We start from the raw sequence: 26,315 nt of genomic DNA on the forward strand, positions 1-26,315 counted from the left end.
TGCCTATGTGAATACCTGCCTATGTGAATACCTGCCTATGTGAATACCTGCCATTTCCTAATACCAGCTTTGATTATCGCCAACGGCCCTGCCTATGTGAATACCTGCCTATGTGAATACCTGCCTATGTGAATACCTGCCTATGTGAATACCTGCCTATGTGAATACCTGCCATTTCCTAATACCAGCTTTGATTATCGCCAACGGCCCTGCCTATGTGAATACCTGCCTATGTGAATACCTGCCTATGTGAATACCTGCCATTTCCTAATACCAGCTTTGATTATCGCCAACGGCCCTGCCTATGTGAATACCTGCCTATGTGAATACCTGCCTATGTGAATACCTGCCATTTCCTAATACCAGCTTTGATTATCGCCAACGGCCCTGCCTATGTGAATACCTGCCATTTCCTAATACCAGCTTTTTCCACATTTGATAATAACTTGGCAGTCTGTATGACACGTTGTTCTGCGTGTTTTGATAATAACTTGTCAGTCTGTATGACACGTTGTTCTGTGTGTTTTGATAATAACTTGTCAGTCTGTATGACACGTTGTTCTGTGTGTTTTGATAATAACTTGGCAGTCTGTATGACACGTTGTTCTGTGTGTTTTGATAATAACTTGTCAGTCTGTATGACACGTTGTTCTGTGTGTTTTGATAATAACTTGTCAGTCTGTATGACACGTTGTTCTGTGTGTTTTGATAATAACTTGTCAGTCTGTATGACACGTTGTTCTGCGTGTGTCTGTGTGTTGCTGTCCCGCGGTGCAGGTCCAGGTCCAGGGGATGACGGGGAACATCCAGTTTGACAGCTATGGCCGACGGTCCAACTACACTATAGACGTCTATGAGATGAGAACAGGGGGGCCCAAAAAGGTGCAGGCACACACAGACACACACAGACCCACACAGACACACACAGACCCACACAGACACACAGACACGCACACACACAGACACGCACACACACAGACACACCGACACACACAGACACACAGACACGCACACACACAGACACGCACACACACAGACACACAGACACACACAGACACACAGACACACACCGACACACACCGACACACACAGACACACACAGACACACACCGACACACACCGACACACACCGACACACACAGGCACACACAGACACACAGACACACACAGACACACACAGGCACACACAGACACACACACACAGACACACACAGACACACACAGGCACACACAGGCACACACAGACACACACAGACCCACACAGACACACACAGGCACACACAGACACACACAGACACACACAGGCACACACAGACAGGCACACACAGGCACACACAGGCACACACAGACACACAGACACACACAGACACACACAGGCACACACAGACACACACACACAGACACACACAGACACACACAGGCACACACAGACACACACAGACCCACACAGGCACACACAGACACACACAGGCACACACAGACACACACAGGCACACATAGACACACACAGGCACACACAGACACACACACACAGACCCACACACACAGACCCACACACACAGACCCACACACACAGACCCACACACACAGACACACACCGACACACACAGACACACACAGACACACACAGGCACACACAGGCACAAACAGACACACACAGACCCACACAGGCACACACAGACACACACAGGCACACACAGACACACACAGACACACACACACACAGACCCACACACACAGACACACACAGACACACACACACACACAGACCCACACACACAGACACACACAGACACACACCGACACACACAGACACACACAGACACACACAGGCACACACAGGCACACACAGACACACACAGACCCACACAGGCACACACAGACACACACAGGCACACACAGACACACACAGACCCACACAGACACACACAGACACACACACACACAGACCCACACACACAGACCCACACACACAGACACACACAGACACACACCGACACACACAGACACACACAGGCACACACAGGCACACACAGACCCACACACACAGACCCACACACACAGACCCACACACACAGACACACACACACAGACCCACAAAAAAACAGACCCACACACACAGACACACACAGACACAGCGCTCTCTATAACCCCATACCGACTAAGCTTTTAAATCTCAATTAATTCAGAAATTGTTGTCTACATCACAACAGGATAAATACAGACGTTCGGGTTCAGTTCATTACTTCTTCCTGTCAGTGTTTATGAATTATGACAAACATTCTATACACGTTCTTCTACATGACAGATGGAGGACTTCTACAAATGTCTGTCGGAACCAGGGGTTGGAACCAAAATTATTTCCCAATTGTTTAGTTCTGAGCAGAACCACTATTCATTTGGTTCTGTTCAACTGTTCCGACCAGCAAAATAAAGTTCCGATCCGTTTTTTTAAAACAACGTGGTATCGGTTCAGATGGTCTCTTTCGGTTCCTTCTTTTACAATTAGCTCATGAAATGACTTCACCAATCAGTGTGGATAGAGCAGCTTGCTATGGAGCGGGTAAGAGATTTCATCTGTATAGGAAAGTCGTTAAGAGCAAATGATATTTTGCCGTAACAGCATGATTTAATCATAATGAAAGACAAACACACAGACTGCGCTGCCAGTCACAGTGAAGGGCGTCAGATTCAACTGCGGGTGAGGAGAGAGCGTTGAAAAACTAGCACGTTAATTAAACATCTCCAATTAAACATCTCTCACTAACTTCTGAATCACTCTTGTAACGTCGTCAGTAGGCTGCAGTAACCCATGCATCAGAGGGGAGGGGCTACAGTAACCCATGCATCAGAGGGGAGGGGCTACAGTAACCCATGCATCAGAGGGGAGGGGCTACAGTAACCCATGCATCAGAGGGGAGGGGCTACAGTAACCCATGCATCAGAGGGGAGGGGCTGCAGTAACCCATGCATCAGAGGGGAGGGGCTACAGTAACCATGCATCAGAGGGGAGGGGCTACAGTAACCATGCATCAGAGGGGAGGGGCTACAGTAACCATGCATCAGAGGGGAGGGGCTACAGTAACCATGCATCAGAGGGGAGGGGCTACAGTAACCATGCATCAGAGGGGAAGGGTTACAGTAACCATGCATCAGAGGGGAGGGGCTACAGTAACCATGCATCAGAGGGGAGGGGCTACAGTAACCATGCATCAGAGGGGAGGGGCTACAGTAACCATGCATCCGAGGGGAGGGGCTACAGTAACCATGCATCCGAGGGGAGGGGCTACAGTAACCATGCATCCGAGGGGAGGGGCTACAGTAACCATGCATCAGAGGGGAGGGGCTACAGTAACCATGCATCAGAGGGGAGGGGCTACAGTAACCATGCATCAGAGGGGAGGGGCTACAGTAACCCATGCATCAGAGGGGAGGGGCTACAGTAACCCATGCATCAGAGGGGAGGGGCTACAGTAACCATGCATCAGAGGGGAGGGGCTACAGTAACCCATGCATCAGAGGGGAGGGGCTACAGTAACCCATGCATCAGAGGGGAGGGGCTGCAGTAACCCATGCAACAGAGGGGAGGGGCTACAGTAACCCATGCATCAGAGGGGAGGGGCTACAGTAACCATGCATCAGAGGGGAGGGGCTACAGTAACCCATGCATCAGAGGGGAGGGGCTACAGTAACCCATGCATCAGGTGGGAGGGACTACAGTAACCCATGCATCAGGGGGGAGGGGCTACAGTAACCCATGCATCAGGTGGGAGGGGCTACAGTAACCCATGCATCAGGGGGGAGGGGCAGGTGGTCTACACCCACTGGTAAAGACGCCATAATAAGTTTCTGAGTGACAGAGTGAGGCCTTTGCATAGGCACTTTCTTGTGATTTTTGTGGGACTGGAAGAAAATGCCCAGAACTTAAAATAACATCATTTTTAATGCTTTTAAAATAACAGGTATCTTCTGGAACAGTATAGATCACTTTCGTTTCTGCTTCGGATTCAGTTCCTCAAATAATTGTGTTATTTTCCAGTTTTCGGTTCTGTTCCCTGAACCGGATCCAACCCTTGGTAGGAACTATTTAATCTAAGACGTGACAGTGTTAGATGACTGTGAGCTTAGATCACTTCCTGGTGTGTAGTCAAACCTGCTTTGTGGGTGTTTGATTGGTTGATATTTCAAAGTTGTAGACTGCTCCAACTGGAGACCATACCTACATTATGAATTATCGAGGATAAAAAAACACATAAAGCCCAAAGGCTTGTTTCCATAGCGGTCATTTGAGTGGGTTGGTGTGAAGGTTCTTCAGACAGAGATCCAGACATCAGCCCGTCAGGATGGTTAGTAGAGAACAGAGAGACTGATTGCTTTCCTCCAGGTTGTGTAGCTGCACTCAGAGTGATGACTGCTACAAGCCCAACAGCACCAGCTCAGCTCCCCACTGCTCCCTACTGAAACCCCCCAGCTCCTATAGAATCATTCTGGTATCTCACTACAGGCTCTCTGACTGTTGAAACAATCATATCTAGTACTCACAAGAGGAGATGAGAATATCTCCATCAAAACTCTCCTGACATTCTCAAAAAGTATCCTCTTCGCACTTAACAATGGAGACTACAGAATGGTCACATCCCAAATGACACCATATTCCTCACATAGTGCACTACTTTTGATCAGAGCCCTATGAGCCCAAGAGCCGTATGAGCCCTAGAGCCGTATGAGCCCTAGAGCCCTATGAGCCCTAGAGCCCTATGAGTCCTAGAGCCGTATGAGCCCTAGAGCCCTATGAGCCTTATGAGCCCTAGAGCCCTATGAGTCCTAGAGCCCTATGAGCCCTAGAGCCCTATGAGTCCTAGAGCCGTATGAGCCCTATGAGTCCTAGAGCCGTATGAGCCCTAGAGCCCTATGAGCCCAAGAGCCGTATGAGCCCTATGAGCCCTATGAGCCCTATGAGCCCTAGAGCCGTATGAGCCCTATGAGCCCTAGAGCCGTATGAGCCCTAGAGCCGTATGAGCCCTAGAGCCGTATGAGCCCTTGAGCCCTAGAGCACTATGAGCCCTAAAGCCCTATGAGCCGTATGAGCCCTAAGGGTCCAATTTGAAACAACTCTGGTTAAAGCCTCTTAGTTTTAACAGACATCTGTATTTGCAAACCTTATATACCCATTATCTGAAGCAGTGTGTGTCTTTTCTGATGTGACGTGGGATTTGACTGACTGCCTTCCAGACACTATACTCCCCCAATTAACGCCCCACAGCCCTGGTGTCTAACCCCTCACAGCCAGACAGAGAGAGAGAGAGGGAGGGAGGGAGGTAGACAGAGAGGGAGAAAGAGACCGAGAGAGACAAAGATAGAGACAGCGAGATAGAGAGAGATACAGATAGGGAGACAAAGAAAGAGAGTATCAGAGAGAGAGAGACAGACATAGAGTCACTTTGGGTCATGACCATGAAGACCCAGACCCCGACAGACACTGACAGGTCATAGAGGAGAGAGGGGGGTGACAGGCCCCGACAGACACTGACAGGTCATAGAGGAGAGAGGGGGGTGACAGGCCCCGACAGAACATGACAGGTCATAGAGGAGAGAGAGGGAGGGTGACAGGCCCCGACAGACACTGACAGGTCATAGAGGAGAGAGAGGGAGGGTGACAGGCCCCGACAGAACATGACAGGTCATAGAGGAGAGAGAGGGAGGGTGACAGGCCCCGACAGACACTGACAGGTCATAGAGGAGAGAGAGGGAGGGTGACAGGCCCCGACAGAACATGACAGGTCATAGAGGAGAGAGAGGGAGGGTGACAGGCCCCGACAGAACATGACAGGTCATAGAGGAGAGAGAGGGAGGGTGACAGGCCCCGACAGACACTGACAGGTCATAGAGGAGAGAGAGGGAGGGTGACAGGCCCCGACAGAACATGACAGGTCATAGAGGAGAGAGAGGGAGGGTGACAGGCCCCGACAGACACTGACAGGTCATAGAGGAGAGAGAGGGAGGGTGACAGGCCCCGACAGAACATGACAGGTCATAGAGGAGAGAGAGGGAGGGTGACAGGCCCCGACAGACACTGACAGATCATAGAGGAGAGAGGGGGGTGACAGGCCCCGACAGAACATGACAGGTCATAGAGGAGAGAGAGGGAGGGTGACAGGCCCCGACAGACACTGACAGGTCATAGAGGAGAGAGAGGGGGGGTGACAGGCCCCGACAGAACATGACAGGTCATAGAGGAGAGAGAGGGAGGGTGACAGGCCCCGACAGACACTGACAGGTCATAGAGGAGAGAGAGGGAGGGTGACAGGCCCCGACAGAACATGACAGGTCATAGAGGAGAGAGAGGGAGGGTGACAGGCCCCGACAGACACTGACAGGTCATAGAGGAGAGAGAGGGAGGGTGACAGGCCCCGACAGAACATGACAGGTCATAGAGGAGAGAGAGGGAGGGTGACAGGCCCCGACAGACACTGACAGATCATAGAGGAGAGAGAGGGGGGTGACAGGCCCCGACAGACACTGACAGGTCATAGAGGAGAGAGAGGGGGGGTGACAGGCCCCGACAGAACATGACAGGTCATAGAGGAGAGAGAGGGAGGGTGACAGGCCCCGACAGACACTGACAGGTCATAGAGGAGAGAGAGGGAGGGTGACAGGCCCCGACAGAACATGACAGGTCATAGAGGAGAGAGAGGGAGGGTGACAGGCCCCGACAGACACTGACAGGTCATAGAGGAGAGAGGGGGGTGACAGGCCCCGACAGACACTGACAGGTCATAGAGGAGAGAGGGGGGTGACAGGCCCCGACAGAACATGACAGGTCATAGAGGAGAGAGAGGGAGGGTGACAGGCCCCGACAGACACTGACAGGTCATAGAGGAGAGAGAGGGGGGGTGACAGGCCCCGACAGAACATGACAGGTCATAGAGGAGAGAGAGGGAGGGTGACAGGCCCCGACAGACACTGACAGGTCATAGAGGAGAGAGAGGGAGGGTGACAGGCCCCGACAGAACATGACAGGTCATAGAGGAGAGAGAGGGAGGGTGACAGGCCCCGACAGACACTGACAGGTCATAGAGGAGAGAGAGGGAGGGTGACAGGCCCCGACAGAACATGACAGGTCATAGAGGAGAGAGAGGGAGGGTGACAGGCCCCGACAGACACTGACAGGTCATAGAGGAGAGAGAGGGAGGGTGACAGGCCCCGACAGAACATGACAGGTCATAGAGGAGAGAGAGGGAGGGTGACAGGCCCCGACAGACACTGACAGATCATAGAGGAGAGAGGGGGGTGACAGGCCCCGACAGAACATGACAGGTCATAGAGGAGAGAGAGGGAGGGTGACAGGCCCCGACAGACACTGACAGGTCATAGAGGAGAGAGAGGGGGGGTGACAGGCCCCGACAGAACATGACAGGTCATAGAGGAGAGAGAGGGAGGGTGACAGGCCCCGACAGACACTGACAGGTCATAGAGGAGAGAGAGGGAGGGTGACAGGCCCCGACAGAACATGACAGGTCATAGAGGAGAGAGAGGGAGGGTGACAGGCCCCGACAGACACTGACAGGTCATAGAGGAGAGAGAGGGAGGGTGACAGGCCCCGACAGAACATGACAGGTCATAGAGGAGAGAGAGGGAGGGTGACAGGCCCCGACAGACACTGACAGGTCATAGAGGAGAGAGAGGGAGGGTGACAGGCCCCGACAGAACATGACAGGTCATAGAGGAGAGAGAGGGAGGGTGACAGGCCCCGACAGACACTGACAGATCATAGAGGAGAGAGAGGGGGGTGACAGGCCCCGACAGACACTGACAGGTCATAGAGGAGAGAGAGGGGGGGTGACAGGCCCCGACAGAACATGACAGGTCATAGAGGAGAGAGAGGGAGGGTGACAGGCCCCGACAGACACTGACAGGTCATAGAGGAGAGAGAGGGAGGGTGACAGGCCCCGACAGAACATGACAGGTCATAGAGGAGAGAGAGGGAGGGTGACAGGCCCCGACAGACACTGACAGATCATAGAGGAGAGAGGGGAGTGACAGGCCCCGACAGACACTGACAGATCATAGAGGAGAGAGGGGGGTGACAGGCCCCGACAGACACTGACAGATCATAGAGGAGCGAGGGGGGTGACAGGCCCCGACAGACACTGACAGGTCATATAGGAGAGAGAGGGGGGTGACAGGCCCAGACAGACACTGACAGGTCATAGAGGAGAGAAAAGGGGGGTGACAGGCCCAGACAGACACTGACAGGTCAGAGGAGAGAAAGGGGGGGTGACAGACACTGACAGGTCATAGAGGAGAGAGGGGGGTGACAGGCCCAGACAGACACTGACAGATCATAGAGGAGAGAGAGGGGGGGTGACAGGCCCAGACAGACAATGACAGGTCATAGAGGAGAGAGAGGGGGGGTGACAGGCCCAGACAGACAATGACAGGTCATAGAGGAGAGAGAGGGGGGTTGACAGACAATGACAGGTCATAGAGGAGAGAGAGGGGGGTGACAGGCCCAGACAGACAATGACAGGTCATAGAGGAGAGAGAGGGGGGGTGACAGGCCCAGACAGACACTGACAGGTCAGAGGAGAGAAAGGGGGGGTGACAGACAATGACAGGTCATAGAGGAGAGAGAGGGGGGGGTGACAGGCCCAGACAGACAATGACAGGTCATAGAGGAGAGAGAGGGGGGGGTGACAGGCCCAGACAGACAATGACAGGTCATAGAGGAGAGAGAGGGGTGTGACAGACCCAAACAGACAATGACAGGTCATAGAGGAGAGAGAGGGAGGGTGACAGGCTCCGACAGACACTGACAGGTCATAGAGGAGAGAGGGGGGGGGGGTGTCTCCTACCTGTACTCCAACCAGTATATCTCCTACCTGTACTCCAACCAGTAGGTCTCCTACCTGTACACCAACCAGTAGGTCTCCTACCTGTACTCCAACCAGTATATCTCCTACCTGTACTCCAACCAGTATATATCCTACCTGTACACCAACCAGTAGGTATCCTACCTGTACACCAACCAGTAGGTCTCCTACCTGTACTCCAACCAGTATATCTCCTACCTGTACTCCAACCAGTATATCTCCTACCTGTACTCCAACCAGTAGGTCTCCTACCTGTACACCAACCAGTAGGTCTCCTACCTGTACACCAACCAGTAGGTCTCCTACCTGTACTCCAACCAGTATATCTCCTACCTGTACACCAACCAGTAGGTCTCCTACCTGTACTCCAACCAGTAGGTCTCCTACCTGTACTCCAACCAGTATATCTCCTACCTGTACTCCAACCAGTATATCTCCTACCTGTACTCCAACCAGTAGGTCTCCTACCTGTACACCAACCAGTATGTCTCCTACCTGTACTCCAACCAGTATATCTCCTACCTGTACTCCAACCAGTATATCTCCTACCTGTACTCCAACCAGTAGGTCTCCTACCTGTACACCAACCAGTATATCTCCTACCTGTACTCCAACCAGTAGGTCTCCTACCTGTACACCAACCAGTAGGTCTCCTACCTGTACTCCAACCAGTAGGTCTCCTACCTGTACACAAACCAGTATATCTCCTACCTGTACTCCAACCAGTAGGCCTCCCACCTGTACACCAACCAGTGTGTATCCTACCTGTACTCCAACCAGTAGGCCTCCCACCTGTACACCAACCAGTAGGCCTCCCACCTGTATCATGTGTCTCTAGCCTATCCTGAAGTAAAGCCAAGGTCCTCCCATGGACCAAAGTAGTATTTTATAATCCCAACTATAGTCAGACAGGCGTGGTGAACCCGTAGAAGGACATATGGACAGTCATTTTAATAGGATGTCTGTGGGTCAACCACTCTGCAAGGATCCGGGAGGAGCCACTTATGTAACATAACATGGTCCACATAGAGATAATGCAGATGACTGAATAATAAATAATTAGCAGTGGTATAGCAGAATAGGACATAAGATAACTGCAGTGACAGGTAACATTGGTTTCACTTAAGCAGGGATATAGCATAGATCTGCATTGGCAGAGAGCACTGAGAATGCTTCAAAACATCGTGTTGACTTAGAATCATCACTATAGTATATAGCTGCAGTGGTATACAGATGTAGGAACTGAAGGTGAGCCAGTTTGCTACAGCAGGAAAATAATCCTGCAGCAACAAGAAATGTTAATTATTATGCAGATCATAATTAAAGGTTTTTTATACAGTAGGTGATGATACATTTTTGTTAGGATAAATCATATCTGACATTTTAAAGTGGAAATGACAAACTGTGGAATCCTTTTTAAACCTTGAATACACAAACATTTTCATTTCCTGCTGTCTAGGAAAATGATCTGCGACATCAGATGGATCAAATTAAGATAGTACACCTGTAGTGCAGAGAAACGCCTGCGCAGACCTGGAATATTATGACTCATTTCTGAGTGTTTATGCAGTTCACATAACCCAGTTATTTACCCTAAACCCAGGTAGCTGGATGTGGGAGGCTTTAAATTAGACCTGCTGTCTGCTACTCTGCTACACCAGAGGAATGACAGTAGATTTAGGCTTCACCTCCAGTAATCTATAAGGAATGACAGTAGATTTAGGCTTCACCTCTAGTAATCTATAAGGAATGACAGTAGATTTAGGCTTCACCTCTGGTAATCTATAAGGAATGACAGTAGATTTAGGCTTCACCTCCAGTAATCTATAAGGAATGACAGTAGATTTAGGCTTCACCTCTAGTAATCTATAAGGAATGACAGTAGATTTAGGCTTCACCTCCAGTAATCTATAAGGAATGACAGTAGATTTAGGCTTCACCTCTAGTAATCTATAAGGAATGACAGTAGATTTAGGCTTCACCTCCAGTAATCTATAAGGAATGACAGTAGATTTAGGCTTCACCTCTGGTAATCTATAAGGAATGACAGTAGATTTAGGCTTCACCTCCAGTAATCTATAAGGAATGACAGTAGATTTAGGCTTCACCTCCAGTAATCTATAAGGAATGACAGTAGATATAGGCTTCACCTCTAGTAATCTATAAGGCTGATGTTATTAGTGGGTAAAATGAACACTTCCTAAAGTGAATAGGTTTGTGCTTTTACCTGCTATAAGCACATATATGCATTTTTAATGTGTTTCTGAAATGTTCCTACTTGACTGTTTATACACTGATAGTGGGGGGAGAAGGGGGGTGGGGGTGGGCGGTCGGACAAAGGGTATGTTGCTAACAGAAATAGAATGTGAATAATATAATTCAATCTAATTCTATGGTTGCTATGCTAACCTGTGTTTTCTCTGTTTCAGATTGGCTACTGGAACGAGTACCAGCGATTAGTAAATGTGTTAGAACAACAGGTGGTCGCCAACGAGTCTTCTTCTGTGGAAAACCGAACGATTGTGGTCACTACTATTATGGTACACTTTCCATGGCAACTTTGAAATGTGTTCACCACAACGTATTCTGCCAGTCAGGGCCGTGAGCGACGGTGTTGATGCCTAACCGGTTGATACAGTCTGTCCTGGGCTGGGCAGAACCACATCTTTTTTGTGTTTGCCTTGCATCCACTCACTACACGTTGAAACAGTCGATCCCTCTGTAAGGAGAAGAGAGTGTTCCAACTGTATCCGTGTGGGTGACAAAGCATTTAGAATTCTCATACTTCAGTGGCCTGTCGTAGCAGTGACATCACAATATTGGTATTATATGATACATGAGTAAGTGGGTAAATGGGTTGAGTTGACTCCATCTAATAGAAAACACATACAAACCAACATCCGCCATCCGTACGTAAGTAGAACCTGTCTTGTCTGTCCTCATCAAGTAAATGGTTCAATGACAATCTGGGATAGGAGGAGGAGGAGGAGGAGATGATGATGATGATGATGATGATGATGATGATGATGATGATGATGGTGTTAATGATACTGCAATGGCTTCTCAAGGACAAAGCAAAATACAGCACATTTGAGAGAGGATAAGAACGATAATATTTGCAGAGCTTTCGGAAAGTATTCAGACCCCTTGACTTTTTCCATATTTTGTTATGTTACAGTCTTCTTCTAAAATTAATTAAATAAATGTGTTTCCACATCGATCTACACACAAATACCCCATAATGACAGAGCGAAAATTGTTTTTTTGTTTAAAAAAAATAAAAATTATAAACAGAATTACCTTGTATAAGTATTCAGACCCTTTGCTATGAGACTCCACATTGAGCTCAGGTGCATTCTGTTTCCATTGATCATCCTTGAGATGTTTCTACAACTTGATTGGAATCCACCTGTGGTAAATTCAAATGATTGGACATGATTTGGAAAGGAACACACCTGTCTATATAAGGTCCCACAGTTGACAGTGCATGTCAGAGCAAAAACCAAGCCATGAGGTCAAAGGAATTGTCCATAGAGCTCCGAGACAGGATTGTGTTGAGGCACAGATCTGGGAAAGGGTACCAAAACATTTCTGCAGCATTGCAGGTCAGCAAGAACACAGTGGCCTCCATCATTCTTAAATGGAAGAAGTTTGGAACCACCAAGACTCTTCCTAGAGCTGGCCGCCAGGCCAAACTGAGCAATCAGGAGGGAGGGCCTTGGTCAGGGAGGTGACCAAGAACCCGATGGTCACTCTGACAAAGCTCCAGAGTTCTGCTGTGGAGATTGGAGAACATTCCAGAAAGACAACCATCTCTGCAGCACTCCACCAATCAGGCCTTTATGATAGAGTGGCCAGATGGAACCCACTCCTCAGTAAAAGGCACATGACAGTTTGCTTGGAGTTTACCAAAAGGAACCTAAAGGACTCTCAGATCATGAGAAACAAGATTTTCTGGTCTGATGAAACCAAGATTGAACTCGTTGGTCTGAATGCCAAGCGTCTCGTCTGGAGGAAACCTGGCATCATCCCTATGGTGAAGCATGGTGGTGGCACCATAATGCTGTGGGGATGTTTTTCAGCAGCAGGGACTGGGAGACTAGTCAGGATCAAGGGAAAGATGAATGGAGCAAAGTACAAAGAGATCCTTGATGAAAACCTGATCCAGAGTAGTCAGACCTCAGACTGGGACAAAGGTTCACCTTCCAACAGGACAACAAGCCTAAGCACACAGCCAAAACAACACAGAAGTGGCTTCGGGACAAGTCTCTGAATGTCCTTGAGTGGCCCAGCTAGAGCCAGGACTTGAACCTGATCAAACATCTCTGGAGAGACCTGAAAATAGCTGTGTAGCAATGCTCACCATCCAACCTGACAGGTCGAGAGGTTCTGCAGAGAAGAATGGGAGAAACTCCTCAAATACAAGTGTGCCAAGCTTGTAGCGTCATTCCCAAGAAGACTTGAGGCTGTAATCGCTGCCAAAGGTGCTTCAACAAAGTACTGAGTAAAGGGTCTGAATATTTACGGAAATGTAATATTTCATTTTTTATTTATTTTTGCAAACATTTCTAAAAACCTGTTTTTGCTTTGTCATTCTGGGGTATTGTGATGAGGGGGAAAAACAATTGTATCCATTTTAGAATAAGACTGTGTTGGGTTCTGAATGTATGAAATATACTTATTCATGTCACTGAGGGAGAGAGAGGAACGTGTAACGTTTACATCCTGTCCGGATATATCATTGTTTGCCATCAGGGATCCTATGGGACGAAACAAGACACAGTCTGTTACGAGTCTATATGACAGCCGTGAGTTGGGGAGGAGTTGGCACTTTGGGGCAGAGGTCAGGTTAGATACAGTGAGGAAGAACAGCTATCACTAAGGTTCTGTCTAGCGACAGAGATGCATAGGAGAAAGGGTAAAATATCAGTGCTTGTGTAAATATATATTTTTGTCTTCTGAAGCTGTATTGACCCAGTGGGTTGAATAAAATTGGTTTGAGCTTTGTTAAGCATCCAGGAGTTTTAATATGTTCATTTAGAACCTAAGAGCTGCAACATAACAACATGTGGAAAAAGTCAAGCGGTCTGAATACTTTCCGAATGCACTGTATATATATATATTATTATTTTTTTTATCTATTTTCTTTTGTTCTTCTGAGGGCTGGTTCTGTGTTGAATATATATATGTATATATATTGAATCCATTTTGTTTTGTTCCTCTGAGGGCTGGTTCTGTGTATAGCTTCCAGTGGGTTGTTTTGGCAGGAAGGAGAGAGTTTTGCTTCAATTTCCTGGCAGCAGTGTTGACTGCAATGGGAATTATTCCTTTCACACTACTATTTTACCATATTTGCTCATTATTTTATATTTTACTTTCCCTCCCTGAATGCAAAAATATTTAGGGGGCTGTAAATATCAAATCAAATCAAATTGTATTAGTCACATGCGTCGAATACAACAAGTGTAAAGCATACAGTGAAATGCTTACTTACGAGCCCCTAAACAACAATGCAGTTCAAATAAGAATAAGAAATAAAAGTAACAAGTGATTAAAGAGCAGCAGCAAAATAACATTCGGAGGGTCGGAGGGTATAGCGGGATTTATTATAAGCTTCCGGGTTAACTTCCCCTGAACAAGGCAGTTAACCCACTGTTCCTAGGCCATCATTGAAAGTAAGAATTTGTTCTTAACTGACTTGCTTAGTTAAATAAAGGTTAAGAGTCCCTCTCCTTGAAAGCCGCAGCTCTAGCCTTTAGCTCAGTGCGGATGTTGCCTGTAAGCCATGGCTTCTGTTTGGGGTTTGTACGTACGGTCATTGTGGGGGCGACGTCATCAATGCACTTATTGATGAAGCCAATGACTGATGTGGTGTACTTCTCAATGCCATCGGAGAAATCCCGGAACATATTCCAGTCTGTGCTAGCAAAACAGTCCTGTAGTTTAGCATCTGCTTCATCTGATCACTTTTTTTATTGATCGAGTCACTGGTGCTTCCTGCTTTAATTTTAGCTTGTAAGCAGGAATCAGGAGGATAGAATTATGGTCAGATTTACCAAATGGAGGGCGAGGGAGAGCTTTGTATGCATATCTGTGTGTGGAGTAAATGTGGTCCAGAGTTATTTCCCCTCTGGTTGCACATTTAACATGCTGATAGAAATTTGGTAAGACCGATTTAAGTTTCCCTGCATTAAAGTCCCCGGCCACTAGGAGCGCCGCCTCTGTGTGAGCGTTTTCCTGTTTGCTTATGGTGGAATACAGCTCATTGAGCTCATTATGTAGACCGCTATGAAAAATACAGATGAAAACTCTCCAGGTAGATAGTGTGGTCTACAGCTTATCATGCGATACTCTACCTCAGGCAAGCAAAACCTCGAGACTTTGCCATCTATCGTAACGATCTTGTCCTATAAACAACCTCTGAATAGTAAAGAAACACTCTTGAAAAGGAAAACATTTGAAAAGTGATGAAGGTCCTAAGAGTTCAGGGATAAGTATTCCTTCCTACACAATTACCTTCAATCTATATTCTGAAAGGTCTCTCTCGCTTCTCTTTCTCTCTATCTCTCGCTCTCTCTCTCTCTCTCTCTCTCTCTAAAAAGGAATCATTTAAAGGTTTCAGAATGGATAACAGCATCAGTAGATAAACATTCTGTTAACTCAGGGGGGGCATTTACAATCATGCAAGGGTGAAGAGGATATATGTTCAGCACAGAACAAACAAGCCATTGCTTCTCCACTTGCATCCCTCTAATTATGTGTTGTCTCTAATGGTGTCGTCCGCTCTGTGTGAGCAGCAGCTCTTCTTTTGTTGGGTAATGATGAAACCATAACAACAAGCTGTACCACCTCCAGTGTTTGAAAATGGCGGGGTTAAAAGCACGCTCCGCTCTGCTGGCGGTGTTCGTCTTTTAAATATTTATTTATTTTACTTACAAGATACATTTTTTATTTGCATTTTGGGATTATAATGAAAATGGCTCCCTTTTTTCTTTTAGTTTTTTTTTTGTTGCAATGACTATTACCAAAGGCTTCCCCCTTTGCTCATTGATTGGTGCAATGTGCTTGTTGATGATTATGTTGAGATATCAATGTAGTCACTTCCCTCTCCAGGTCATGGCCATTTACTTTATGAACCTCCACCCTCATCCCACTGTGAGCTAACCCACTCCCAGCCTACCAACACCCCCATCCCACTGTGAGCTAACCCACTCCCAGCCTACCAATACCCCCATCCCACTGTGAGCTAACCCACTCCCAGCCTACCTCCACCCCCATCCCACTGTGAGCTAACCCACTCCCAGCCTACCAACACACCCATCCCACTGTGAGCTAACCCACTCCCAGCCTACCAATACCCCCATCCCACTGTGAGCTAACCCACTCCCAGCCTACCAATACCCCCATCCCACTGTGAGCTAACCCACTCCCAGCCTACCTCCACCCCCATCCCACTGTGAGCTAACCCACTCCCAGCCCACCAACACCCCCATCCCACTGTGAGCTAACCCACTCCCAGCCTACCAACACCCCCATCCCACTGTGAGCTAACCCACTCCCAGCCTACCTCCACCCCCATCCCACTGTGAGCTAACCCACTCCCAGCCTACCTCCACCCCCATCCCACTGTGAGCTAACCCACTCCCAGCCTACCAACACACCCATCCCACTGTGAGCTAACCCACTCCCAGCCTACCAACACCCCCATCCCACTGTGAGCTAACCCACTCCCAGCCTACCAATACCCCCATCCCACTGTGAGCTAACCCACTCCCAGCCTACCAACACCCCCATCCCACTGTGAGCTAACCCACTCCCAGCCCACCAACACCCCCATCCCACTGTGAGCTAACCCACTCCCAGCCTACCAATACACCCATCCCACTGTGAGCTAACCCACTCCCAGCCTACCAACACACCCAGCTCCTGTTGAACCCACTCCCAGCCTACCAACACCCCCATCCCACTGTGAGCTAACCCACTCCCAGCCCACCAACACCCCCATCCCACTGTGAGCTAACCCACTCTCAGCCTACCTCCACCCCCATCCCACTGTGAGCTAACCCACTCCCAGCCTACCAACACCCCCATCCCACTGTGAGCTAACCCACTCCCAGCCTACCTCCACCCCCATCCCACTGTGAGCTAACCCACTCCCAGCCTACCAACACCCCCATCCCACTGTGAGCTAACCCACTCCCAGCCTACCAACACCCCCATCCCACTGTGAGCTAACCCACTCCCAGCCTACCAACACCCCCATCCCACTGTGAGCTAACCCACTCCCAGCCTACCAACACCCCCATCACACTGTGAGTTAACCCACTCCCAGCCTACCAATAACCCCATCCCGCTGTGAGCTAACCCACTCCCAGCCTACCTCCACCCCCATCCCACTGTGAGCTAACCCACTCCCAGCCTACCTCCACCCCCATCCCACTGTGAGCTAACCCACTCCCAGCCTACCAACACACCCAGCTCCTGTTGAACCCACTCCCAGCCTACCAACACCCCCATCCCACTGTGAGCTAACCCACTCTCAGCCTACCAACACCCCCATCCCACTGTGAGCTAACCCACTCTCAGCCTACCAACACACCCAGCTCCTGTTGAACCCACTCCCAGCCTACCAACACCCCCATCCCACTGTGAGCTAACCCACTCCCAGCCTACCAACACACCCAGCCCCTGTTGAACCCACTCCCAGCCTACCAACACACCCAGCTCCTGTTGAAGTCCACAAACCTCTAACTAAGGCATATTGTAGCTTTAGCAAGACACTGTGAGAAGCATGTGGTCATCTTCAACTGGTAGTTTGTCACACACACACACACACACACACACACACACACACACACACACACACACACACACACACACACACACACACAACCGTTCCCCAGGGCTAAGAGACAGGAGGCTGAGTGAATTAGGGCTGGGGGTCCGCTGGCCACCACAGCTTGGTAAAACACCTACCTGGCTTGTCATCCTGCTGTTATCAACATGTATTTCATCTGTGGTCTATCATCTGCACATGCCTGGCTGCATGAGACTACTGGTTGAAGCTACTGTGTGTGTGTGTGTGTGTGTGTGTGTGTGTGTGTGTGTGTGTGTGTGTGTGTGTGTGTGTGTGTGTGTGTGTGTGTGTGTGTGTGTGTGTGTGTGTGTGTGTGTGACAATAAACCAGCGTGTGATCTGACTGTTAACAGGAAGCCCCTTATGTGATGTACAAGAAACACCAGATGAATCTGGAGGGGAATGACAGATATGAAGGCTACTGTGTCGATTTAGCTGCCGAAATTGCAAAACATGTGGGGATACGATACAAACTGTCAGTAGTAGCAGACGGGAAGTACGGTGCGCGGGATCCAGACACCAAGACGTGGAACGGGATGGTGGGGGAACTGGTCTATGGGGTGAGTGGAGTCATCTCTCAGTCTCTCACTGATGTTCATTGTTACATCACCGAAGTATGCGTCCCAAATAGCACTTCATTCCCTATATAGTGCACTACTTTTGACCAGGATCCATAGGGCTCTATATAGTGCACTACTTTTGACCAGGATCCATAGGGCTCTATATAGTGCACTACTTTTGACCAGGATCCATAGGGCTCTATATAGTGCACTACTTTTGACCAGGATCCATAGGGCTCTATATAGTGCACTATATAGGGAATAGAGTTCCATTTGGGACATATCATTTGTTTAAACATTCACTACCAGCAGTTGAAAGAGAAAAGGTATGTATTAATAATGTGATTGTGTAACAATGTTTATAGTCTGCCTCCTATTTTACATTTACGTCATTTAGCAGACGCTCTTATCCAGAGAGACTTACAGTAGTGAGTGCATACATTTTAATACATTCTTCGTACTGGTCCCCACGTGGGAGTCGAACCCAGAACCCTGACGCCATGCTCTACCAACTGACCTGTATTAAATGGAGGGGCGTATATTAAATGATGATAGAGGAGCAGGGGAGAGGGCCGTCTATTGGATGATAGAGGAGCAGGGGAGAGGGCAGTATATTAAATGGATGATAGAGGAGCAGGGGAGAGGGCAGTATATTAAATGTATGATAGAGGAGCAGGGGAGAGGGCAGTATATTAAATGGATGATAGAGGAGCAGGGGAGAGGGCCGTATATTAAATGGATGATAGAGGAGCAGGGGAGAGGGCAGTATATTAAATGGATGATAGAGGAGCAGGGGAGAGGGCAGTATATTAAATGGATGATAGAGGAGCAGGGGAGAGGGCCGTATATTAAATGGATGATAGAGGAGCAGGGGAGAGGGCCGTATATTAAATGATGATAGAGGAGCAGGGGAGAGGGCCGTATATTAAATGGATGATAGAGGAGCAGGGGAGAGGGCCGTCTATTGGATGATAGAGGAGCAGGGGAGAGGGCAGTATATTAAATGGATGATAGAGGAGCAGGGGAGAGGGCAGTATATTAAATGGATGATAGAGTAGCAGGGGAGAGGGCAGTATATTAAATGGATGATAGAGGAGCAGGGGAGAGGGCAGTATATTAAATGGATGATAGAGGAGCAGGGGAGAGGGCAGTATATTAAATGGATGATAGAGGAGCAGGGGAGAGGGCAGTATATTAAATGGATGATAGAGGAGCAGGGGAGAGGGCAGTATATTAAATGGATGATAGAGGAGCAGGGGAGAGGGCAGTATATTAAATGGATGATAGAGGAGCAGGGGAGAGGGCCGTCTATTGGATGATAGAGGAGCAGGGGAGAGGGCAGTATATTAAATGGATGATAGAGGAGCAGGGGAGAGGGCAGTATATTAAATGGATGATAGAGGAGCAGGGGAGAGGGCCGTCTATTGGATGATAGAGGAGCAGGGGAGAGGGCAGTATATTAAATGGATGATAGAGGAGCAGGGGAGAGGGCAGTATATTAAATGGATGATAGAGGAGCAGGGGAGAGGGCAGTATATTAAATGGATGATAGAGGAGCAGGGGAGAGGGCAGTATATTAAATGGATGATAGAGGAGCAGGGGAGAGGGCAGTATATTAAATGGATGATAGAGGAGCAGGGGAGAGGGCCGTCTATTGGATGGATGATAGAGGAGCAGGGGAGAGGGCCGTCTATTGGATGGATGATAGAGTAGCAGGGGAGAGGGCCGTATATTGGATGGATGATAGAGGAGCAGGGGAGAGGGCCGTATATTGGATGATAGAGGAGCAGGGGAGAGGGCCGTCTATTGGATGATAGAGGAGCAGGGGAGAGGGCCGTATATTAAATGATGATAGAGGAGCAGGGGAGAGGGCCGTATATTGGATGATAGAGGAGCAGGGGAGAGGGCCGTATATTAAATGATGATAGAGGAGCAGGGGAGAGGGCCGTATATTGGATGATAGAGGAGCAGGGGAGAGGGCCGTATATTGGATGATAGAGGAGCAGGGGAGAGGGCCGTATATTAAATGATGATAGAGGAGCAGGGGAGAGGGCCGTATATTGGATGATAGAGGAGCAGGGGAGAGGGCCGTATATTAAATGATGATAGAGGAGCAGGGGAGAGGGCCGTATATTGGATGATAGAGGAGCAGGGGAGAGGGCCGTATATTAAATGATGATAGAGGAGCAGGGGAGAGGGCAGTATATTAAATGATGATAGAGGAGCAGGGGAGAGGGCCGTCTATTGGATGATAGAGGAGCAGGGGAGAGGGCCGTATATTGGATGATAGAGGAGCAGGGGAGAGGGCAGTATATTAAATGGATGATAGAGGAGCAGGGGAGAGGGCCGTCTATTGGATGATAGAGGAGCAGGGGAGAGGGCCGTATATTGGATGATAGAGGAGCAGGGGAGAGGGCAGTATATTAAATGGATGATAGAGGAGCAGGGGAGAGGGCCGTCTATTGGATGATAGAGGAGCAGGGGAGAGGGCCGTATATTGGATGATAGAGGAGCAGGGGAGAGGGCCGTCTATTGGATGATAGAGGAGCAGGGGAGAGGGCCGTATATTAAATGATGATAGAGGAGCAGGGGAGAGGGCCGTCTATTGGATGATAGAGGAGCAGGGGAGAGGGCCGTATATTAAATGGATGATAGAGTAGCAGGGGAGAGGGCAGTATATTAAATGGATGATAGAGGAGCAGGGGAGAGGGCAGTATATTAAATGGATGATAGAGGAGCAGGGGAGAGGGCAGTATATTAAATGATGATAGAGGAGCAGGGGAGAGGGCCGTATATTAAATGGATGATAGAGTAGCAGGGGAGAGGGCAGTATATTAAATGGATGATAGAGGAGCAGGGGAGAGGGCAGTATATTAAATGGATGATAGAGTAGCAGGGGAGAGGGCAGTATATTAAATGGATGATAGAGGAGCAGGGGAGAGGGCAGTATATTAAATGGATGATAGAGGAGCAGGGGAGAGGGCCGTATATTGGATGATAGAGGAGCAGGGGAGAGGGCAGTATATTAAATGGATGATAGAGGAGCAGGGGAGAGGGCAGTATATTAAATGGATGATAGAGGAGCAGGGGAGAGGGCCGTCTATTAAATGGATGATAGAGGAGCAGGGGAGAGGGCCGTATATTAAATGGATGATAGAGGAGCAGGGGAGAGGGCCGTCTATTAAATGGATGATAGAGGAGCAGGGGAGAGGGCAGTATATTAAATGGATGATAGAGGAGCAGGGGAGAGGGCCGTCTATTAAATGGATGATAGAGGAGCAGGGGAGAGGGCCGTATATTAAATGGATGATAGAGTAGCAGGGGAGAGGGCCGTACATAAAATGGATGATAGAGGATCTGTGATTATATCCATCACCATCCACGTGTCAATGTGGTTATTTATGTCCATCACCATCCACCGTGTCAATGTGGTTATTTATGTCCATCACCATCCATCGTGTCAATGTGGTCATTTATGTCCATCACCATCCACCGTGTCAATGTGGTTATTTATGTCCATCACCATCCACCGTGTCAATGTGGTTATTTATGTCCATCACCATCCACGTGTCAATGTGGTTATTTATGTCCATCACCATCCACCGTGTCAATGTGGTTATTTATGTCCATCACCATCCACCGTGTCAATGTGGTCATTTATGTCCATCACCATCCACCGTGTCAATGTGGTTATTTATGTCCATCACCATCCACCGTGTCAATGTGGTTATTTATGTCCATCACCATCCACCGTGTCAATGTGGTTATTTATGTCCATCACCATCCACCGTGTCAATGTGGTTATTTATGTCCATCACCATCCACCGTGTCAATGTGGTTACACGTGGGCAGTCAGGCCAAGCAGGTCTAATGATTGTGTAAAGGCTGGGTGACCTTCTGTCCAGGAAATGAATGTGATCTTAGCTGTCATTTAAAGGTTAGCCCTTAAACCCTGAAACTCTTTCTCTATGGCTGAGTGTTCTCTTCTCTATTGATTGGCCGTTACCACGGACACCGTTAGACTTAAGTGGTTATATTATAGCACTGCTGCCTAGGCTACGATCACCGTGTCCACAGGGTACAGAAACATCACAATAACGCCTTCATTTGGGTTTATCGTTGTATTTCCCCACCGTTTGAACTTGTACGAAACGTTCTCTCCTCGAGATGCTTTATCACGTTTTTCTTCGTCTACTAATTTATTTGTAGAAACGCAGTGCTTTAGGCCACAATACAAAGACATGTACTTCACGAATCGCTGCCTGGGAACAAAAGCTGCTGTTTGATGAATTGCGTCGTATGCTACACTCAGACTGCAGCAGTAACTTGTGTCTTAATTCATTACAGATTCATTCTCTTCTTCTGCTGTTTTTTTTAACAAAGTAAGAAAGCCCATCGTTTTGATAGTGCCATCACCACTTTTAAGGATGTGTTTTGGTAACAAGCCATGATGGGGAGGAGAGAAAGAAAGAAAGAACGACAGAATGAAAGAAAGAGAAGAAAGAAAGAAAGAACGACCGAATGAAAGAAAGAAAGAGAGAAAGAAAGAAAGAACGACAGAATGAAAGAAAGAGAGAAAGAAAGAAAGAAAGAACGACCGAATGAAAGAAAGAGAGAACGACAGAAAGAAAGAAAGAAAGAAAGAAAGAAAGAAAGAAAGAGAGAAATAAAGAACGACTGAATGAAAGAAAGATAGAAAGAAAGAACGACAGAATGAAAGAAAGAGAGAAAGAAAGAACGACAGAAAGAAAGAATGAAAGAAAGAGAAGAAAGAGATGAAAGGGAGCTTGGAAGATAAAAATAATGTAGATGACAAAAGTCTTGTCTCGTCTCTTCCGGGCACGGAGGCGCTCTGAATGGGATGGGAGGAAGGGAGGAATGCTGAAGTGGAGGGGTTTCTTCACACAGGATTGGGTTACTGTGTTTCTCCCACAATAACCACTTGAAAGGCTGTAATTTAAATCAGAGCTGTTTTATACTGTTAGACACATCTACATAACAGTTACACTGGTGTATATATTTACTGTTGTGCTACAGAAAGATGATCAGCAACTATTATTCATCTGTCCTGAAATGCCTTGGCTACATCCCAAATGGCACCCTATTCCCTACCTGTGCACCACTTTGGACAGGGCCCATAGGGAATAGGCTACCATTTGGGAAACAGGACATATGCTTGTTTTGGGGGATATTTCCCCTGCCTGCGTTACAAATAAATAACTTATTCCCTTTAATTAACTATGTATATGCAAATTATGTTAGGATTTATTGACACTAACGGTGAGTTTCATGAGCTGAAGATAAACGGAAAAGGATTTCTGAAATATACGTTTTTATTCGTACACCTGCAAAGTTTCCAGCCTGTTCTTAGCATCCCTCCTGGTTAGAGCCCATCAGTCTCCCACAGTCTGAAAGATTTAAACTAACTAGACAGGGGTAGCCACTGCACCATGGGGTGCTACATATTTCACATCTGACTCATACACCCATTTATGTGTTGCTAGTTATGCCCAATCTGTGTCTAGAAATCTTTTTGGGAAAGGTGAACATGAAATGTTTGAAAATCTTTTTGCTTTTTTTCCTCCCTCTCTTCTCTGATTGTGGAAATATTTGTTGAGACTCTGTAGAACTCAATGTAGTACACATTCTACACATTCTTCATATTTCTTTGATGTTGTTGTTGTGTTGACTAAAAGCATCCTGAGGCACAGACTGTTCAAGCTTTTCCTCTTCATGATGTTTTGTTTTGTCCGCTTTGAGAATATAAGCAGAACCGTAGGCCAATATTTGAAGAAACTCTTGAAAACTGTCCATAAGTTATATAAGGAGCTTCATTTAACAAACTTATTTTCATTTCATTCTACCTCAGGTCATAGGTTAGTCTGAATCCAGCAACAGTGATACATAATATCTAGATAAAAAAACATATCTCAGCTGGAACCAAACTAACCCACTCTACGTGTCCCTGTTTCCAGAGAGCAGATATAGCTGTGGCACCTCTCACCATAACCCTGGTTCGTGAGGAGGTGATCGACTTCTCCAAGCCCTTCATGTCTCTGGGCATCTCCATTATGATCAAGAAACCCCAGAAGTCTAAACCTGGTGTCTTCTCCTTCCTGGACCCGCTGGCCTATGAGATATGGATGTGTATCGTGTTCGCCTACATCGGTGTGAGTGTGGTCCTGTTCCTGGTCAGCCGCTTCAGCCCTTATGAGTGGAACCTGGATGAACAGGATGAGACCAAAGACCCCCAGACACCTCCAGATCCTCCCAACGACTTTGGCATCTTCAACTCTCTGTGGTTCTCTCTGGGAGCCTTCATGCAACAAGGATGTGAGATATCACCCAGGTAGGAAACGATCTGATCTAGAAATGAAACGGGCACCGTAGGTCTGACCTAAAAATACAATGGAGTAGTAATACACTACCAGCTCTCACAGTCTCACGTCATAATTAAACATTCATCCATGTTTCTCAAACGTCAATTACTTTCCCCTGGATTCGAACATGCAATCTTTTGAATCAGATGCTTACACCCATCTGCCATCCCCGTCCACAACACCGTAGCAAAACCGAAACCTACTTGAAGGTAACACCGCTCACTGTTGCCCCCTAGTGTCCGGTTTCTACTTCATCTCCCGATGTCCTCAGACATGGATGGACGTCCAATAGTGACTTGTATCACGGTTGACCTGGATGGAAATGCCATGGTGTTGATCTAATGTAAAAATACCATGGGGTGGATCTGATGTAAAAATACCATGGGGTGGATCTGATGTAAAAATACCATGGGGTGGATCTGATGTAAAAATACCATGGGGTGGATCTGATGTAAAAATACCATGGGGTGGATCTGATGTAAAAATACCATGGGGTGGATCTGATGTAAAAATACCATGGGGTGGATCTGATGTAAAAATACCATGGGGTGGATCTGATGTAAAAATACCATGGGGTGGATCTAATGTAAAAATACCATGGGGTGGATCTAATGTAAAAATACCATATGTAGATTGGAATCGTGTGCTTCTTCTCTTCAATAGAATACAATAGGCTACTTGCCGGTGCTCCAAAATAGATCCAATATAGCTGTAAAATATCTCCAATATAGCTCCAATATACCTGTAAAATATATGTAATATAGCTCCAATATAGCTGTAATAAAGCTCTAATATAGCTTTACTATAGCTCTAAAATAGCTGCAAAATAGGTCCAATATAGCTCTAATATAGCTGTAAAATAGCTGTAAAATAGCTCCAACATAGCTCTAAAATAGCTGTAAAGTAGCTCCAATATAGCTCTAATATAGCTCCAATATAGCTGTAATATAGCTCCAATATAGCTGTAATATAGCTCCAACATAGCTGTAAAATATAGCTCCAATATAGTTCTAAAATAGCTCTAATTTAGCTCCAATTTAGTTCCAATATAGCTCTAATATAGATCCAATATAGCTGTAAAATTGCTCCAATATAGCTCCAAAATATCTCTAATATAGCTCCAAAATAGCTCTAAAATAGCTCTAATTTAGCTCCAATATAGCTCCAATATAACTGTAATATAGCTCTAATATAGCTCTAATATAGCTCCAATATAGCTCCAATATAGCTCCAATATAGCTCTAATATAGCTCTAATATAGCTCTAATATAACTCCAATCTAGCTCTAATATAGCTCCAATATAGCTCTAATATAGCTCCAATATAACTGTAATATAGCTCTAATATAGCTCCAATATAGCTGTAATATAGTTCCAATATAACTCTAAAATAGCTGTAAAATGTAGCTCCAATATAGCTGTAATATATCTCCAACATAGCTCTAATATTTTTTCTTTTTCTTTATTTAACTAGGCAAGTCAGTTAAGAACAAATTCTTATTTTCAATGACGGCCGAGGAACAGTGGGTTAATTTCCTTGTTCGGGGGCAGAACGACAGATTTGTACCTTGTCAGCTCGGGGATTTGATCTTGTAACTTTTCGGTTACTAGTCCAACGCTCTAACCACTAGGCTACGCTGCTGCCCC

The 26,315-nt window shown here is 47.3% G+C and overlaps 1 protein-coding gene across 1 annotated transcript in view; it reads left to right on the forward strand.

The window, feature by feature from the left end:
* The window catches only part of LOC120062167 (glutamate receptor 3-like), a 129,252-nt gene that overhangs the window by 67,258 nt on the left and 35,679 nt on the right, over nt 1–26,315 (forward strand). The window contains exons 6-9 of the mRNA XM_039011973.1: nt 778–882; nt 11,303–11,413; nt 18,083–18,289; nt 24,265–24,638. Coding sequence (XP_038867901.1) covers nt 778–882; nt 11,303–11,413; nt 18,083–18,289; nt 24,265–24,638 — 797 coding nt within the window. The remainder of the gene's footprint in view (nt 1–777; nt 883–11,302; nt 11,414–18,082; nt 18,290–24,264; nt 24,639–26,315) is intronic.

The sequence above is a fragment of the Salvelinus namaycush genome, chromosome 17, assembly GCF_016432855.1.
Source record: "Salvelinus namaycush isolate Seneca chromosome 17, SaNama_1.0, whole genome shotgun sequence".
Classification (NCBI taxonomy): Eukaryota; Metazoa; Chordata; class Actinopteri; order Salmoniformes; family Salmonidae; genus Salvelinus; species Salvelinus namaycush.